The sequence below is a fragment of the Sebastes fasciatus genome, chromosome 3 (genome assembly GCF_043250625.1).
Source record: "Sebastes fasciatus isolate fSebFas1 chromosome 3, fSebFas1.pri, whole genome shotgun sequence".
NCBI lineage: Eukaryota > Metazoa > Chordata > Actinopteri > Perciformes > Sebastidae > Sebastes > Sebastes fasciatus.
This window is the reverse complement of record NC_133797.1, coordinates 9,932,778-9,952,454: the sequence shown is the minus strand read 5'-3', so window position 1 is coordinate 9,952,454 and position 19,677 is coordinate 9,932,778. Positions and strand designations below refer to the sequence as shown.

The 19,677-nt window shown below is 42.8% G+C and overlaps 2 protein-coding genes across 3 annotated transcripts; both read right to left on the bottom strand.

Moving 5' to 3' along the window:
* Positions 1-898: 898 nt before the first annotated feature.
* On the bottom strand, positions 899-12,667 carry cpz (carboxypeptidase Z). 2 transcript variants are annotated; one of them, XM_074628844.1, is made up of 13 exons: positions 12,377-12,667; positions 11,840-11,875; positions 10,084-10,135; positions 9,621-9,943; positions 9,295-9,510; positions 7,517-7,713; positions 4,942-5,103; positions 4,682-4,840; positions 3,598-3,733; positions 3,357-3,496; positions 2,933-3,032; positions 2,053-2,198; positions 899-1,786 (listed from the first exon to the last, which is right to left on the bottom strand). In XM_074628844.1, exons 1-13 carry the CDS (start codon positions 12,639-12,641, stop codon positions 1,583-1,585), a joined length of 2,136 nt encoding a protein of 711 aa, XP_074484945.1. In that variant the 5' UTR covers positions 12,642-12,667; the 3' UTR covers positions 899-1,582. The 2 variants fall into 2 exon arrangements, with proteins under 2 accessions (XP_074484945.1, XP_074484944.1); XM_074628843.1 differs by having other exon boundaries at positions 7,478-7,713; positions 12,377-12,666.
* Positions 12,668-14,281: 1,614 nt separating this feature from the next.
* Positions 14,282-19,429, bottom strand: gpr78a (G protein-coupled receptor 78a). The gene is made up of 3 exons (XM_074628851.1): positions 18,205-19,429; positions 16,470-16,583; positions 14,282-15,079 (listed from the first exon to the last, which is right to left on the bottom strand). Exons 1-3 carry the CDS (start codon positions 18,894-18,896, stop codon positions 14,836-14,838), a joined length of 1,050 nt encoding a protein of 349 aa, XP_074484952.1. The 5' UTR covers positions 18,897-19,429; the 3' UTR covers positions 14,282-14,835.
* Between the last annotated feature and the right edge of the window lie 248 nt (positions 19,430-19,677).

Here is a 19,677-nt window from a genome sequence, read left to right as displayed (position 1 = left end):
GGGCTGAGAGGTGTAAAATAAGTAGGGCCTGTTTTAAACTGTAAAAACATGTTCCTTAAAGCTGAAGTAGGTATAATTTAAGCAAATATTAATACATTATATATATGCTGTATGTATTATATATATCCTGTATCCAATATATCCTGACAGTAGTGCATGAGACAGGTAATCTGAAAGAAATCATGTGTGTCTGTGTCCTCCAGTGCTCCTAATGGCATCTGCAAGATTTCACAGATCAGAGGAAAACAACCAATCAGAGCCGAGCTGGAGCCTTGCCGTCTCTGAGCAGCTGTCAATCACTCGCTAACTCCGATCGGTCAAACTACGCAGCGCTGATCAAATGTGAATCAATATTCTGTTACTGTAATGCCTAGTTCCTGCCTCAAATGTTTTCAGAAACATCTTGTAGTGTACTGTTTAGCTGTACAAAAAGTGAGAAAGTGTGACCCGGCTGCCATGTTGAGATCAGTTGAGGAAATACCAAGCACCGCCCCACCAGCTGGAGGAAACTTTCTCATTTTACAGCTAAACAGTACACTACAAGATGTTTTTTGAAAAAAATACAAGCGATAGACATTACAGTAAGAGAATATTGATTCATATTTGATCAGCGCTGCAGTTTGACCATTTGATCGGAGTGTGCGAGTGATTGACAGTTGACTCCGTTGAATGAACAGCCAATATGAACTGAAATGACCTGTGATTGGCCAAAGTCTTCCGTCATGGGCTAGATTTTTTAAAGCCTGAAGACAGAGCCATGACGAGGTGCAGAAGGCTAGTTTTCTCTCAGAACACTTGAATTACAATATGCTGAAAGGTTATTATTGCCCAATGATGCTAAAAAATATTCTGCCTACTGCAGGTTTAACCATTTTTTAAATGAAAATGGAAGAAGATATGCCACAAATATTTAATATTTATTGTTATGCTTGTGAAAAACAAACAAAGCAAGAAGTTCTGCTGTTCACAATTGGCACAGTATTGTTGCTAATCAAGTGGTGCTCAATATGAGGTGCTGTTAAATTCCAGAAAATTTTGACTGTTGCACTTATGCCCGGTATAACATATAAAATGTTGCTACAGGGAATTCAGCTGTGGAATGTGATCATAGAAAGCAGCCAAATCTGTATTTCAATTTGTACCCAACTCAATTTTTAAAAATGTGCACAAAAACATTTTATGCAGCTGCCGTTACATGTGGAATTGTAATGTGTGTTCACAATATTCAAATAAGTGCATACAATTATTTTTGACTGTGGACATCTTTAAAAGTTGTACAATTGAGGCCTCCATAAATCCTTTATTCCCCAGTGGTTACATGTTTACTTAAAACAAGTTAAAGCAAAGCAATAGTGGCCAAAACTCCACTTACAGACCAGAATCAGAGTTGTTGCCTGGTGTAAAAAAAAAAAAAACCCTGTTCACGCCCTACTTCCAGGAAGCACTGAAACCTATTTAGGTGCAGCTGATCTTAATGTCACAGCTCTTGCTATGTAGACACCTCTGAGAGCACCAGTGGACCTGGACGCCCATCACCAGTCTCGCAGTGGTATGCTGAGATCTTAATTGTCCTGTAATGCGTCTAGACACTTCGCAGCAGCCAGTGTGGAGGTGAGATGCCAGACTGGGAGAAGTAGTTCCACCACCATGGTTTTTCCTCTCGCTCTATCCCTCCAGCACTTACGTCTGTCTCGCTGTAGCGCTCAAACTGGTTGTATGGGTCGAATCGATCCCATGTGTCTACTGTGGGGAAGAGGTGGTCGTCGATATCGGGCTCAATGGGAACCTGGATGCAGGAGAAGGGAAATGGTGAGACTGGAGAGCAGGGGTAATGGATGATCATCCTTTTAGTATTATTGTATTTTGAACTTGTATTAGTTGTATTAGTGTTTGTGTCTACCTGCCCAGGGACTGCAGATGGAAATGAGCTAATAGCTAAATCTGGTACAATAAATCGCTACTAAACTAAACCATGCATGTAAAAAGTAAGGTTTAAAAAAAGGATATTTGAATAGAAACGGATGAACAAGATCATGAAGACAAAGATCTAACCTTCGCCAAGACAAAGTCGACACGTCCAGCCTTGGTCATGCTGTGAGGCAGATAAACCCTCTTATTGACCCTGGAGTAACCCTTGGCTGTGGCTGTCATGATGTGAGTGCCGGGGTTCAGCAGCCGCCAGTAGTCTCCATCTTCAGCTGGAGGGAGGGGAGGAGAAGAGGGTCAGTCAACAGCCAACAGGTGTTTCTCAAAGTCAAGGAAGGATCCTTCAGCGGCTGAATTTCAAAGATGCTGCATCATCAAATCCCGCTGAAGGGCTGTTCCAACGTCGGGGATCCTTCTAGTTCTACCGAGGATTGAGTCCTTCTTTTAGGGGAGTTTGAAGGATGCATGTGTGTGTCCTTTCGTACTCTTAAAACACCCACAATCCTATGCGCACAGCGCATTTCCTGTCCCCCGATTTGGAATCAAGGAAAATATGTAAGTACATTTTCAGTTATTTTACCTCAGCAGTCCACCTAAATTCCGCTTTCTGAACAAATCTAAGGCGAGAACTTGGCAATCCAGTTGCTTATTCTTCAATCATGTTAGATCTACGAGGCCTAATTCAAAAGTTTGTTCCGACTTTCGACGTTCCGCTATCAATAGCAAAGAGGCCGGCAACGGCAGGGAGAGACAGCAGCCGGGTAGAGGCGGCATCTAACTTAGTGAATTAAGGCTTTATTTTGACTAAACCAGAGTTGGTGATTGTTGGAAGTGGAAAGACTAGGCCAACCAAGACGGTTCTGATGAGCTTTACTTTGTTTTTGTCAAGTTTGAGGTGTGTTCACAATCAGCGAGGTAAAATTACTATGTTTTTCAAAGCAACAAAAAAATTATCAGCAGTTATACCAACTGGGAAATGTGTAGGACTATGTAGGACTGTGTTTACCTGAGGTGACATCTTTCCTAACCCCCCTGACAGAGATAGTTGCACCTTTTATCCCATTTCCATCAACATCCGTAACTACTCCCTTTATCCCTCGATGGACCTGTTCAGGGACAAGGAGCACAATGGAAAGCCATATTATTTTACATGTACTTTTGTTCTGGGTCAAGTGCTTATGTCGCTTACATGCAGTATGTCTGTATAGTCCTATGACTAAAGGCACATACACACAGTATTATGGTTTTTATCCTTTCTGGTCTTTAAAACCTGCTTGCTAAGTGTTCTAGCCAATTTGACTTTACAAGTGGCTATCATTTCACACTTTCATTGTCAATTATTCATCCTTCCACTATCAATTGAAATAAACACTGTAAAAATATGCCCATTTTAACACAAACTGGTCATGCGAGTCTAACAGTGCACTTACAGACTCAATAAAACTGAGCAGAGCTTCCTTATTCCTCTTCCATTCTGGGTAAAGCTCGCCCTCAGAGGGGAATTTGTCACAGCCGAGCTCCACGGTGATCTCCAGACAATTAGTGTGCAAGTAGTTGAAGTCGGACATACCTGCAAGGGAGACGTGTACATAATGAGTCCCTCACAAGCAATGAAAGGCACAGAAAAACTAATGTGGTTCTTTCTGTAGTTTGAAAAGTGTTGTGTCTCACCACCAGCAAAACTGTACCACAATGCCCCATTGATGATGCCCCTAGTTCGGTAAAAGTTGGCTCCACACCTCTCAGTGTCGTTGTTTGACATGGTTTCGTGGGCGTCTGCGTAGGTACGAGCCAGCTGCTTGAGGACCTGAGCATGGGGAGATTATTAAAGAGACCTTATTATGCTTTTGTTCTTTTTCCCTTTCATTTAGTGTGTTATATATACTGTAGTTTTTTGTTCATGTAAAAAGTCTACAAAGTTACAAAGCCCAATGTCCATGCCAAAATGCCAAAGGGAGTTACTCTCCCCTGCAGAAACACTGCCCCTGAACATCTTGCTTGAAGTCCTACCTTTTCTTAAGTAACATGGTGATGTCACCAAGTAACACATTTGCATAATACCTGACTAGCAGCCAGTTTGGTACGCCCTCAAACAAAGCTAGTTAGAGCGGAGCGAGTCCGAAGAGTTTGGTACGATTGACCAATAACAACAGAGTGGGCCAGCTGACCAGAGCACACTGAGCTTTTTGGGAGGGGGCGCGGGGCAGAAGCCCAAACAGAGTGTTTCAGACAGAGGATGAAGAGGTGCTGAGAAAAATAAAGCTTCTTTTGAAGATTAAAGCATGTAAACATGTTCTAGTACAGTGGTTCCCAACCTGGGGGTCCCAACCCCCACTATGGGTCGCCGAAGCTTCACAGGGAGGCCTTCTTGATAAGGGGTGTAAAACAACTGTTTAAAAAGAATATACTGTACAATTAGCCTATATCTCAGCATTTCATAGATTTCTGTCAAGAAAAAAAAATTATTTTTAAAGTTTGGATTATCATATAATATAATATAAGATGAAATATCCATAAAATGTGTCACTTAGTCAGATATCGTAGGTTTACTCAATGATAGAAAAGGGGTCCCCTAAGGAAATGGTTGGGAACCACTGTTCTAGTAGAAACACACAATCCAAGTATGCACCTGGAAATAAGCATAATATGTCCTCTTTAAGTGAAGTGTGTGGTGAGAGAGGAATCCAGCTGCACTGTTGAGGCAAACTTGTTCAGCAAGCATTAATCCATCAATTCAGACATCCTCCCTCCCTACCTGTTCATCTGGAGTGGGTGAGAACATCCTCTCCTCATGCGGGTGTTTGGAGAAGTCGAAGGGATAGGAGACCACCAGATCCCCTCCGTGGAGGCTGGCAGACTGAACGAATGGCAGTGATCTGATCCACTTCATCACAGCATAGGTCTCTGGTGCCACCTACAGCCCAAAGGTAGGATTGTTTTGGGACCCAGGCTGAAATACTGTATCTACTCACGGTAAATCTCCAGAAATCTGATAAATAAAACCTACACTCTTACCTTGCCAAACCAGTAGGCGTCAGGGATCGCGACGTGGTCAATGCGGTAGTGCCTGCTGCGGCGGTTCCGGTAGAAAATGGAGGTGAGGTCTGGAAAGTTGCGGTTGAGGTCAATACTCTGGGCGTTGGTTCGTCCATTGGTCCAACCGTTCAACAAGTGACCCTGAAATATTTAGGTTTAAACAACTAGGAGTATTACAAAGTGTCAGAGAGTGTGACATTATTCAGTATGATGATATGCAGACGTTAGTAGGATCAGTGATTATGTGAAGAAAATATTGGGCAAACTATATGAATATTAGTCAGAACTACAGGAAGGAACCTGTTAGACTATCGCTGTTAATTCTGTTAACATATAGACAAGACCATATATCCGTCATGAGGAAAAGGAGCAAATAGAGCAACAAGACGAAACCATTATTCATAAATATTAGAGATGAGCAGAAAATAATTTGAACCTATCCATCCTGTTTGGATGGAAAGATTAAATGTATTTTTTCTTCCAAAAAGAGATTTTTGGATTATGCAAACTGTTATGACATATTATGAACATACATGTACAGTATATGTCGCCATATACAGTAGGCTACAGATATGGGAACAGTTTGAGGTTTCAATTTACTCTTTGATAAGTATAATTGAAAAAATTACTATAACAAATGCAAAATACAGAATATGAATACAGTCAAAGTAGTTTGACCTTCATAATACATCCGAAATGTGATCATATTAATAAAAGGGTGCAGTATGCTGCACACTTTCATTAATGTTTCAACCCTGTATGTATTGTGAATCATTATGACCATGCATATAAAGTGTCTCTCTTGGAGTAAAGCCGTGTGTAATAAGCCTGTCATAAAGATATCAGGCTGTACATTTTAGATTGCATATTGCATGTATGGACAATGATGATCTTCATAGTGGACTTAACAACTTTTAACTGCCAACTGTCAAATGACTGCAATACATATTTGAGCATACACACGATCAGTGTACGGCACACATGCATCCAGAGCTTGTTAGAGGCAAAGTGACACGGCCTGATACATTAGTGAATGAATACACAGCATTTGGACCAAAAGGCTGGGTCAGTATCGTTATTAGGGCTGTCAAAGTTCATGCGATAATAACGCGTTAACGCAAATTAATTTTAACGCCACTAATTTATTTAACGTATAAACGCAACTTGCGATATTTAGTTTGTAGCGGGCTCAGTTTTAAAGCTAGAGGGAAGATACTGGCATCATATGAAACTAGAAAACCTAAGGGATTCATTGTCATACTAGCTTGTTGTGAAGGAGGCTAAATAACACTCCAACCTTGCGCTAAATTTTGGTGAAACTGGCATGGGCATTTTCAAAGGGATCCCTTGACCTCTGACCTCAAGATATGTGAATGAAAATGGGTCATTGGGGACCTACCCTTTACAGACATGCCCACTTTATGATAATCACATGCAGTTTGGGGCAAGTCATAGTCAAGTCAGCACACTGACACACTGACAGCTGTTGTTGTCTGTTGGGCTGCAGTTTGTCATGTTATGATTTGAGCATATTTTCAATGCTAAATGCAGTACCTGTGAGGGTTTCTGGACAATATCTGTCATTGTTTTGTGTTGTTAATTGATTTACAATAATAAATATATACATACATTTCCATAAAGCAAGCATATTTGCCCACTCCCATGTTGATAAGAGTATTAAATCCTTAAGAAATCTCCCTTTAAGGTACATTTTGAACAGATAAAAAAAGTGCGATTAAATTGCGATTAATCCTGATTAACTATGGACAATCATGCGATTAATCGTGATTAAATATTTTAATCGATTGACAGCCCTAATTGTTATACTTATTAAAAGGCTCAAGAGGTGCCAATGTAGAAGTCTCACATTCTCAGGCTTGTCACAGAAAGCAGTTGTTGACAGTCCTACTACATAATAACGTACAGTAAAATAAACAGAGTCGAGGGACTTCTACAAGTGCTAAACAAACTAGTGAAGTGAGATTAGTGTTGAATTGTCTGGTTAGTAGAAAATATGGTGATAGGTGGAAGGTGGAAGGCTTGAGTACTCTAATCTCTTACATCCAATTTAGCAGAGATTTAACAGTAGTTACTGTAAATCTACCAGCAGCCTCCCCAAATCTCTCATTTATTACTGCTTGTCTTCTTGATTAAATTACTCCAGTTCAACAACTTTAACAAGTAATCTTTAACAATCTTAGAGTAGAGCAAAGGCTGTTATCCATTCTTCAGCATGCAATTGTGGGTTTTTTTCTAGATATTTTACAATTGACAGCCTCTATGTTCACAACAGGCACAGCTTCAACATTGTCATAAAGTTGCTCAATGGTGTCCCATTTCACAACCCACAAACAACGTTGTAAAAAAAAGCCCTCTGCAATAGCAATGCTCAGACTCCCCCATTAGAGTACCTCAAACCCCCACCTCTACAAGTCAAGCCAAATAGACTGAAAAGACAATGAGATTGAGAGCGGATAATGGCAGTTTGTCTTTTTCTCCTGTTAACAATATTTACTTCCTGGTTGTTGAGCTCCGGGTCATAGTTATCCTCTACCTCTGAGGCGGCCAGTTCATAGCCATCTGGATTCATGGAGGCCAGAATATGGATGCGGGTGGTGTTGATGATGGTCTGAATTCGTTGGTTCCCCAGTATGTACTCTGAGCACAGGTACTGGGCCATGTAGATGAGCAGCTGGCGGCCCAGCACCTCGTTGCCATGCATGTTGGCCACCAGCTTGATCTCTGGCTCCACTACGGTTTACAGACAGAAGCAAACATGGTTAAAGCTGCATTCAGTGATTTGGCCACTTTGGGGCAGCTCAACAAGCTGCAAACACAATATTGACAGATTATCCCTACTGTATAAAATGTGCTTGCAAACAGTTGTCAGCCGATTAGACTGTTATCAGGTCATTAAATTTGGCGTTATCAGCGGTTATAAGCCTCATAGTTGTGGGTCAGTAGGGCCCTACTACACCCACTAATAGGTGTTGTCATCTATTTACATTTGTAGATCCCCAAAAGAAGGAATAAAAGAAGACAACAGCGACCTCTAGTGACCTTAGTAATTATGACTGGAGCAAAAGTGGAAGTGAGGCACTGTAGTATAGACACCAAGCCCCCAGGAAGAGCGCCGCACTTTGAAGCAAATTTTCGCAGTGGCCAAACGTTGGAATTACAACTTCCGTTTCCGTCTTGTGATGAAAAATACTTTTTCCCATAGACTTACATTGAAAAAAAACAGTGACATCTGTAACTCGGCGGATAATTTTCTTTAAGGTAAATCAACCTCCCAATACGAACACTTGAATAGCCCTTATTCAAATCATTAGGTCCTAAAAGTTATAGCTGAATCCAGAGTTATTTCCCTTCTGCCTGCTCTTTGGGTCCAATGGATGCGGAAGATCACTGGATGATCCGGGTACTTTATCAATCGGCAGTCGATCCATTTTGGCTTCATGCGCTACTGAACAACTCTTGTAGGAATGAATGGAAGTCCGCCGCCAATGCTGTATCCATTTCTCTTTATACATCCATGATAGACACCATGAAACTCCATATGGAGTGGTCAAGGATGACGGATCGGACACAAGACACAGGGCTTTCATGCAGAGGGCTGTGGTTTGCATCCCGTGTGAAACCAACAATGTGTAGTTGTCTTTGTGTTCACAAGTGTTAAGTTTCACTTTCAGTTTTGAAACAGTTATTTTAAGTCAAACCACAATGTTTTTCCCTAAACTTAACTAAATAGTTTTGTTGCCTAAACCTAAAGAAGCTGTTTTGTTTGTGTTCAAAATGTAACGTTTCATTCAGTTCTACATGTTACAACATGTTGCTTTTAAGTTTCGTTTTCACTCTTACAGCATAGTGGGCGTAGAAGGCCCCTAGTGACCCACATCTATGATGCTCATAGCAACTGATAACGTAGATTTAATGGCCTGATAACATTTGCAGAACCAGCAGAGTCGTAGCAACATGTGCATTCATTTGGATTTGTGTTTGTGTCCATCTGATGAATGTAAGACCTGTTTTGGTCTCCATCAACTCCTGAGCAGCTAAATGCTCCACTACATTTACAATCTGGCATCTAACTTTATCTGCTATTTGGTGTTGGGCGGCAGGTAGTACACAGCATTTAGCAGAGCTTTTAGCTAAAAAACAGCTGCAGCTGGAAAACAAGTTTGATGAGAGCGGTAAGATAGAACCAAAGCAGTAAAGTTGCAGGCCGTAAAACCAAAACAATGGACATTAACTGCTCCCAGGTGGCCAATAATCAGTTAATGCAGGTTTTAAGATGAACATTAGTAATTCTAGGTAACTCCAGTAACTCACATAGCTCGTGCTGTCCTGGGTTGTTGCTGAACTCAATAACCAGCAGGTCCTTGCCCTCTGTGCTGCGTCCGATGCTGTAGACATGAGAGATTTGGGAGCACTTGGCCGCTGTTCTCTTCAGCAGGCTGTACATCTGGACGTTGGAGGTGTAGGTGAACTGGATGATGGTGCTGGGTGCTTCAGGAGAGAGGTTGGACATTTCCAGCTCCTGTCTGGCTAGAGGTGGGATGCCAGGGAAGGAGAGAACGATGCTTTGTTTCTTTCACAGAGCACTAGGAATGCAATTGGTCCAATAAGTACATACAACACAACAGCGTGACCTTTACCTTTCAGCCCCGCCAGTGGGTCAAAGCAGCCCTCCCGTTCGCTGGCAAAGAAGCGGTCGCAATCTAGGAAGTAGGGCCAGGCCATTTCGATGGATTCAAAGGCGTGGGCACAGTCCCTCCTTAATGTGTCGCATGTGCTGCGGCAGGGTTTGATCATCTTGTCGTCCTTGCAGGGTGAGGCGAGAACCGAGCAGCTCAGGAGACGTATCTCAGGGGAGCACTCCCCGTTGAGCAGGCCATGGATGACGCTCAGCAGGAGGTACTCCGGCCCTGACTCGGCCTCCAGGCGACTCCGGTGGCCAAGGGTGTTGGGGAATATGGTCCTGGAGCGGCAGCATTTGGACAGAAGTTGTTAAGCGTGATGCCCACAATCAAGAACCCAAAAGAATAACAACGATGGCTTTAAATGTATGTATGGTTAAAGCTTTTAGCTGGCACAGATTGGCCAACCTCTACCACCCACCTAGAGTATTCCATATCATTACAGTAGCCCAGGTTCAGCTCTGTACAGGTAGCTGTGGGACAGAGAAGGCAGAGAAAGCTGGTAACTTACATTTTTGAAAATAAAGTGTTTACTTACTAAGTAAAACAAAGTTTTTCTTTGGTTGCTGTAGGCTAAGTTTCAAAATGTACTGAATATGTCACATATTTAAAGAAACACTGTGATCTATTAAAGATACTATGAGGAACTTTTAACTGGTTATGAAACAGTCTCAATTTAATACTGATGCCTCTATATGACCTACATAAGTAAACGAGACCATCAGCGAGAAGATTGTCTATTTCAATACAGTTATTCTTAATGATTGTCATCGGTGCCACCGGGTCGGATTCTGGAGAAACTAGACAAAATCATGCAGGTTCCCCAAAAACTCCTTCAGCTAAGACTCCAGCAGGGCCTCCAGCAGGGCCTCCAGCAGGGCCTCCAGCAGGGCCTCCAGCAGGGCCTACAGCAGCGACCAGACCCAGAATCGGCTTTGCTGCTGCCGTCAACCTGCAGTTGGAGTTCTGGCAGTAGGTGGAGAGTTCCGCGACCATCAGCAGCAGCAGCAGCAGCTCCTCCTCCGGCCCGGAGCAGAGCTTCGCCTCGCTGCTCCGCCGGTCCCCGCTGGGAGCCGCTGACACCACGCTGCTGGAGGCCCAGGCTGTATTGCTGGGACTGCAGGAGGGAAGGGAGGCACGGGAGAACCAGAACCAGGACTAAGTGAAGCACATTGTCTGACCCTGAGGCAGTAAAATGACTGGTTTTCTAAAGGGACTCTGGTGCTCGGAAACACTACCGTTTTTTTCCATAGGGACCAAAATTGACACAAAATGAAAGTTCCTCGTAGTTGCTTTAAAGAGCTGCTAGACCTGGCAGGTGTAGAACCTGGTGTTTCAATGGAAAAGAACAAGAAGGGATTTTTGAAGCTCCATAATTCCCCCCCCTCCACAGGTCAGGTTGAGCTCAAGCACTACAGCTGCTTCTCCACTCAGACAACAGACATCTGGAGAAGAGGCCTGTTGCATCTTGCAGTCGCGAGAGAGTAGCTCATGTTCACAAATATTGATTGAACTTTCCCAGGCCATGGAAAAAAATATATTCCAGAAGTCAACATATTGTAATTCAAGTGTTCTGAGAGATAACTAGACTTCTGCTCCTCCTCATGGCTCTGTTTTCAGGCTTTAGAAAATCTAGCCCGTCACGGGAGACTTTGACCAATCACAGGTCATTTCAGAGAGAGAGCGTTCCTATTGGCTGTTCATTAAACTGAGGCAGCTACCAATCACTCGCCAACTCTGATCAAACGATCAACATGGCAAACTTTCTCATTTTATAGCTAAACAGTACACTACAAGATGTTTCTGAAAACATTTTATGCTATAAATAGGCATTACAGTAACATAATATTGATTCACATTTGATCAGCGCTGCCTAGTTTGACCGATCGGAGTTTGCGAGTGATTGACAGCTGCTCAGAGACGGCGAGGCTCCAGCTCGGCTCTGATTGGTTGTTTCTCTCCGGTCTGTGAAATCTTACAGATGCCATTAGGAGCACCAGAGAACACATGATTTTTTTTCAGATTACCTGTCTCATGCACATACTGTCAGGATATAGTGACCGTTTTATAAAAATAAAAACAATTTTTAATCATATTTGCTCCAATTCTACCCACTGCTGCTTTAATGTAGCCTATAAGCCCTGAATTACACAAGGTGAAATGAATTAGCCACCTACGTTTGTCTCCAACCGCATTGTTGCTGCTGCATCTTCCTGTGAGAGGAACACAAACCAAACAGCAAAACATAAAACAAGCATGAAAAACATATTGGTGGGTCACAAATCAAACGCTAGGAGGCGACATCTTCACAAGCAAGAGACCAGCCAAAAAACAGGACTTCTGCTTTGTTATGACGAGGCTGGTGGTTAATAAAAACACAACAGGTGATAAATGTGTCTACAACATGAAGTCATGAACACATCTGCATGATAACGACACTTTAAAAACCCACAACAGAACTTGACAGAATAAGGAATGAAGCTGCAAGAGAAAGTAGACTTTTAAAAAAAAATAATAACAATTGATTATTGTTATGTTTATATGTAAATGATGTGTCTGCATCTCTATCAGCTGTTGTAATTGACAAGGAGCGTCGGAAGTAGGTCTTAAATCATCCCTATTGCACATTCAAATACGACTTTAAGTTCTGTTTCCTGGGTGTACGGTAAAGTATATTTCTACCAAAAATGTATTGAAGTTGAAGTTGATCTTACCTAAAAGCTCGTCTCCTGGAAAACAAGTCTGCTGCGGTGCGCACCAACAACTCCTCTCCAAGGAGAGAAACAGCACCAGAAGTCCTAAATGCATGTCGGGTATAGAGCAGTAAACGGCGGTGTGTGATGTGGCAGTGTGTGTGTGTGTCTTTGAAGCTGCAACTTTTTTCCCTTCTCTAGGCAGGAGGATAATTACCCCCCCCCACACACACTCACACACACACTCACAAACGGAGACCTCCTTCCTTTGTCTGCGTAGGAGCATCCCTGACCCGAGAGGAGGACTGCGCGCCAGGATTATGGCTCACCGCTGTGCGTTAAGAGTTGATCATATTTCACTGTGTGCGTGCGCGTGCGCGTGCGTGTGTGTGTATGTGCGGGGGAGCGGGGGGGACATGAGTAAGAAACGTGGCTTGTGGGGGCGGGAAGTGAGTGAGGGAAGTTCATGCCTGTTTGTTTGACATATATAATAGAGCTGCTGCTGCTGCGGCTGTTCCACCAATTCAATGCAACAATAGATTTCTGCACCATTAGTCTGTGTAACCTCACTGTTTCATTATTGTAATGATGACCATCTATTCGTAGACTGTTATAGAAATGTATAATGTCTATATAGCATTGGTTCCCAACATAGGGGTCAGGACCCATCACAGGGTCCCAAGATAAATATGAGGGGGCACCAGATGATTAAAGGGCAGAGTCCATCATTTTTTTTTTTACCATTTTATTTTATTTTTTTTAATATATCATTCTGTAGCTTCCCAGTTGTATTCTTTATGTATTCAAATCCCCAAATTCGAATTTTGGTCAAAGTATGTATGTTTTGGTGTCAAAATGCTCTCCAGCCCTTCTAAAAACTTTTTTCCCATGTGACCTCACGTAGGTTTCTGCATGATGACACTGCTACACGTACAGTATACAGTATATACATCCTTATAGTAATAGATGGCGGTTGGCATGCTCCTAGTTTGGAGAAGCAGATAGGAGTACCGGCACAGAAGCAAAGCAATGTACTGCTGTGTGGACGTCATGTTCAGATCCGAAAGTCACACAATAACACTAACTAACTAACTAACCGATGGATGCAGCGGTAGACCAGCAACTCCTGTGTTCTGCAAGGTAAAATGACTGTTTTTATGAATTGAGTCTGGTCTTGTCTTTATAACGGCTTCAGTCCCCCGTCAGAAAGGACTGTCTGATGGCAAGGTAAAGTGGTGAAAATATCCTAAATATAGTGTAAACTTAAACTGATATTGATTTTTTTAGGTGGCTAAAATACGCTTTTCTGCTGCGCCCGTCCACAGCCGCTTTACTTCGCTGTCAGACAGCTCTTTCCGACAGTAACTGTAGCCGTTATAGCGCAGTCTTCAAGACCAGACCAGACTCAATTCACAAAACAGTCATTTTACCTCGCAGAAACACGAGAGAATACAGACAACCGCACTTCAAAAAATCCTAACCAACCCTTTCAGTTATTTCCAAACTTAACACAGCTAACTTTGACTCAGCTAGTGCTAGCATTCACATTATTCATAACTTTATTGATAATCTTACTTTGGTAACCCACGTCACTGCTTTTTGCAATGGCTGAGTGGGCGTTTCCATATGAAAAAAAACCGGAACAGAACACAGATGGACCCGCCCTTTAAAGGAATAACAAAAATATCTGTTGCCAATACTTGTCTTATGACCTTTGTCTATTTTTTGCTTTTTCCTTTCTTGCGAAACACTGGTGCTTTCACCTACTTCAGGCATCCTTCAAATGACTCACTCTCTTTCACTGTCTGAATTGCCCACAGCTGTGATTAAGCAAAAAAAAAGCTGGAACCCACTGCTACAACACAATTATAATTTAAAATCACAATTCTACCAGAATCTAATGGTTTTTCATTAGTGGACTCAGAGTGTGTCTGTGGCAGTGGAGTTTATTCTTGCATCTGTGTTTTTGTGGTAATATAATATCTTCACACACCTATTTTTACATGTTAAAAATGTCAGTTATTAACACAGACCTTAATATTAGCTTCAAAACAGCCACCCGAATGAACATTTTCCCAGTTCTTTCACTGAAACATGAAGACCACTTCCTGACAAATTCAAGGTTTCTTCAACCCTACATTTACATTGATGATAAACAGTGTTGTGGGCTTCATGTGGTGTGTTCTTGGCAATGCCTCAGCAGGCACACTGACCAGCCCTATGGAAACAGCAGTCTGTGGAGGCTGAAGAGGCGTTTGGCACACGTCGGAGGCCAATGCTGTGCAGTCTCATTGAGCATGTGTCCTACACAACTCTCCCAGTGGACAATGCTGAGGTCCACCCCTGCGATAAAGTGTCCTTAAGCAAGACACTGACTCCCTTCCATCTGCAGGGCTTCTGCTCTTCAGAGACCCTGACCTCTGACCTCTCTGTAGGAGGGATGCAGGTGTTGAATCAATTCAAACATTTGCACATCAAGCTCAGGTGATTCTGGCAATGCAGTTGTCGTCTGTGGTGTCCAGCGTGCTGCTCGCACTGTGGACAGACAGCGAGTAGTGAGTCTTTCTCATAAGCCGGCTGATGACACTAACTAGGACCTTCCTGTACTGCTGCCGCAGCAGGCAGTAGACAAACGGGTCGCTGGAGGTCTTGGCGTAGGAAAGACATTTGGCGGTCATGCCCCAGTACCGAGGGATGTGCACAGAGGGAAACAACTCCACCAACCTGTAGGAGGAAGGAGTAGAAGAAGAAGCAGAAGACGTCAATTATCTTGGCCCTGATGTGCTGAATATGGAAGCCCATTTCTGACAAAAACACCACTTTATTATCTCACATCTCTCATAATTACGAGACAATAAGTCATAACTATGTGATATTAAGTCTGAATTATGTGATCGTATTTCACAATTATGACTTATTTTCTCATGATTATGCCATTATTTCTGTGTATTAGCACTCTTTATTAGCTGCTCTAAAATATATTTTAAATGAATCCTACACATTTCAGCTGGTTTCTTTAAAAATGTAATTGTGTGGAGTTCCATACATCTGTTAGTTACTGGTGTCCTCTCACTATGAAAACATTAATACATTCATAAAACATCTATAAAGAGTTTTATAAAGTGTTATGAATGTACTTATAATGCATTATAGTCATAAACTTCATATATAGTGTTACGGAAATCGCTTCAAATAATATTATACAGAAATGTAAATACTGATTTGAGGGCACATTTTTCACATGCCAATATGATTTTTACACATTTTAACAGCATTTTTTTTTACATTTCAAAACAACAGAATGTGTATGGATATTCAAACATGCTGCTTTTATTACAATGAACAAGCTTTATATATGTTTTAGTTGCCTTAGGCTCAAGATTACATCACTGTTAATATGATACTGGCTGTTTGTGCGTTTTTGGGGAATTATGCAAAGGCACTAATAGGGGAACATAACAAAATGTCCAATAAATATGAAAAGCTGCTCCTGTGGAAAGGCTATCATATATTAATTTAAGGCTGTCAAAGTTAGCACAATAACGTTAATTAATTTTAACGCCACTAATTTCTTTAACGTCTCAGTTTTAAAGCTAGAGTAAAGATATTGGTATCATATGAAACTAGAAAAAAAATCATTGTTTTTTGTTGTTAATTGACTTCCAATAATAAATATATATATACATTTGCATAAAACAAGAATATTTGCCCATTCCCATGTTGATAAGAGTATTAAATACTTGACAAATCTCTCTTTAAGGTACATTTCGAACAGATAAAAAATGTGCATTTAATTTGTGATTAATCACAATGAACTATGGACAATCATGCGATTAATTGCAATGAAATATTTTACTCGATATTTTCACTTCACTTCATATTGACTTTTTCTTCTTAGAAAATTACTCAAGCCGAGTAGTGATTATCAAAAAAGTTTTAGATTAACTTAATAGTTGACAACTAAGCGATTATTCGATTAATCGTTGCTGCTCTGCACACAATCAATATAAATTGTATCATAGATGCATCAGACACACAGGAAATGTTACATAGACGAGTCATGTGGGAAGTTAAGCAACTGGCATAAAAACAGTAAGCTGGAGCAGGCTGTTACCTTGTTATAACATAGGGTGAAAAGCAGAGGATGAAGGTGCCGATGAAGATGCAAATTTTTTTTGTGGCGCGCTGCCTCCTCTTCTTCTGCTCAGCCAGACACCTCTCCTTCACACTGACAGACACACACACAAACACAGGGAGATTAATTCATGTCAGGCATAACAGCTAATATATTAACATTTAGAGGTTTTGTACAGTATTTTTAAAGTGGCAGTAGGTAGAATATTTTTGGCATCATTGGGCAAACGTTCCATAATAACCTTTCAGCATATTGTAATTCAAGTGTTCTGAGAGAAAACTAGACTTCTGCACCTCCTCATGGCTCTGTTTTTTTCAGGCTTTAGAAAATTGTTCATTCAACGGAGGCAGCTGTCAATCACTCGGGAACTCTGATCAAACAGTCAAACTAGGCAAGAGAAAGTTGGTATTTCCCTCAACTGATCTCAACATGGCTGCTGGGTCACAAACTTTCTCACTTTACAGCTAAACAGTACACTACAAGATGTTTCTGAAAACATTTTATGCGAGAAATATACATTACAGTAACAGAACATTGATTCATATTTGATCAGCGCTGCCTATTTTTAACGTTTGATGGGAGTTTGCAAGTGATTGACAGCTGCTCAGAGACACCAAGGCTCCAGCTTGTCTCTGATTGGTTGTTTTTCCTCCGGTCTGTGAAATCTTGCAGATGCCATTAGGAGAACCGGAGGACACCAGAGGCACATAATTTTTTTTTCAGATTACCTGTCTCATGCACATACTGCCAGGATATACTGACTGTTTTATAAAAATAACTTTTTTTAAAGGGACTGTTTGTAAGATTCAGAAATGCTTGTTAACAGCGACACCTGTGGCCGTTAAGTCAACGAAAGTCAGCGTCGGGCTCGCACTTGCTGGCTCTAAATAGACATGAACGAGCATCGCTCAAAACAGTGAGGCGACACACGTCAGCTAAAACCACAATATCGCTCTATATTTCACCTGCTTGGCAGTAATGTTAGCTGACCAGACAAAGGTCTCTCCATGAATCAGTGCTGATCCTAGTGTTGGCTAGGCTGAAGCAGGAAGAGAAACGTTATCGTCTCCGACCGCAGCCGGAGGGAGATACCGGCACCCGGTCGGAGACGATAACGTTTCTCGCTGTGGAGCCCCATCACTTCACAAGACACGGGAAACTTCTGTTGGTCTGGAGGAGCTGCAGCAGTTATTTCTGCACTAACGTCCACTGTACATTCATTAGATATTCTCAGAGTTAAACTAACTCTTCTGCAGTGTGTTGTATGCGCGCATGCACGTGAGGTACAGCGAGAACGCGCACGGTGTGTGAGTGAAGGCAAGCAGGCAGCAGAGGAGCAGAGGAGCAGAGTACAGCAGAGACTCCGGCCCTGGAGACCAAAGCTATGGTCTCCCCTGCGTCCTACTACCGCCGCCAACACTGTTTTACAGACGGGCTTCACTAGATATAACTTTAAGGTTTTGGTGCTTCCGTGTAGTTTGTGTTGGAGTCTTGTCTGAACAGCGTAGCCACACGCGAGCACGCATGGGACACCGACCCGGGTGATTTATACGTGTAAGAAGTTACAAACAGTCCCTTTAAATCACATTTGCTCCAATTCTACCTACTGCTGCTTTAAGTCAAGCATTTTCTCCATTGAAACCAAACTGCACTGGAAACAGATCCCAGACTGAAGTCCAAGACCATATCTCTCTCAAAGTTGCATATACTATACCTGGGGTGAATATCAACCAGCAGCAGCAGGGTCTGCACTGTAATCACGTCTATCCTCTTGCAGTGAGACCTGGCCACTCTCAGAACTTTCCAGTAGGCGAAGCAGAGGACTAGCAGGCAGAGCGCGAAGCTGCCGCAGTGGAACAGCGCGGTGAAGGACGCGTAGGCGGCAAGCTGCTGCTGCTGCTGCCGCGTCGCGCTCCTCTCCACATCCAGGCGCACGGTGCACGACGCGTACGTGTGGCTGTAGCCGCCCCAATCCATGAGCAGCTGGGTCAGGGAGAAGGTGAGCGAGTGTAGCCACGAGTACAACACGATCAGACAGGCGTCCCGGTAGCGCATCTTGCTGGAGTACCTGAGCGGGAACACCATCGCGACCCACCGGTCGATGCTCAGCGCGGCCATGCTCAGCATCGCGTTGGCGGTGAGGAAAGTCTCGGAGAAGCTCACCGCGCGGCAGAACCGGTCACCGAAGGGCAAAGCGCCTTTGGCCACTCCGAGGAAAGTGGCGGGCATGTTGATGACAGTGAGGAGGATGTTGGAGAAAGAGAGGTTGAGGATGAAGATGCCTGGCACGTGGGATCTCAACTCGGAGCTCTGGGTGAAACATAGCAGCACCGACAAGTTGGTCAGCAACGAGACGACGACGATCACCACCAGGGACACTTCCAGCAGGAACTCCGGGATGCCCATCTCTCCACATGCCAGAAAGCGCGCTCCTGAGCTCCGGAGAGAGAGCTGTCCAGTGCTGAAATGTGCCCAAACAAGTCTTCCTCTGGTGTCCACTCAATGGCACTTTTAAAACACACTATATGCTGCTTAAGTTAAGATATCCAGTGATTTTTAATTCCTCCAGTAATGAACCCTCCCGTCTTTTAGTGAAAAAGCTGTGAGAATGATGAGTTTAGTGTTACCCAAGTGCCAAGAGTGTTTTCTCTTGATCATGCGCACTATCCGGCGCCTCCTCTCTCTCTCTCTCTTTCTAGCTGGCAATGTCATGCGCCCTGCACGTGCAGTCGGTAGCTGGCTCATGTGACGCTTGAACGATATTCATGCAAGCAGGAGTTAATGTCAGAGATGGGATGGGGGTGTCTTGGTGTGTGTGTGTGTGTGTGTGTGCATTCCACCAAAAAAGAGAGGACATTGTGTTTTCTTTGCACATACGGCATGAGTGATGGCTGTGGGAATATGTCTGGCACTGCTTCAAATTTGAGAAATATGTAATAATAATAATATATATTTTGTGTGTGTGCGTGCGTGCGTGCGTGCGTGCGTGCGTGTGTGTGTGCACACTCAAATTCCACCAAAAAAGAGAGTACATTGTGTTTTTTTGCACACAAGGCCTGAGTGATGGCTGTGGAAATATATATCTGGCACTGCTTCAAATTTGAGAAATAATAATAATATATTGTGTGTGTATGTGCGTGTGTGTGCGTGTGTGTGTGTGTGTGTGTGTGTGTGCGTGCGTGTGTGC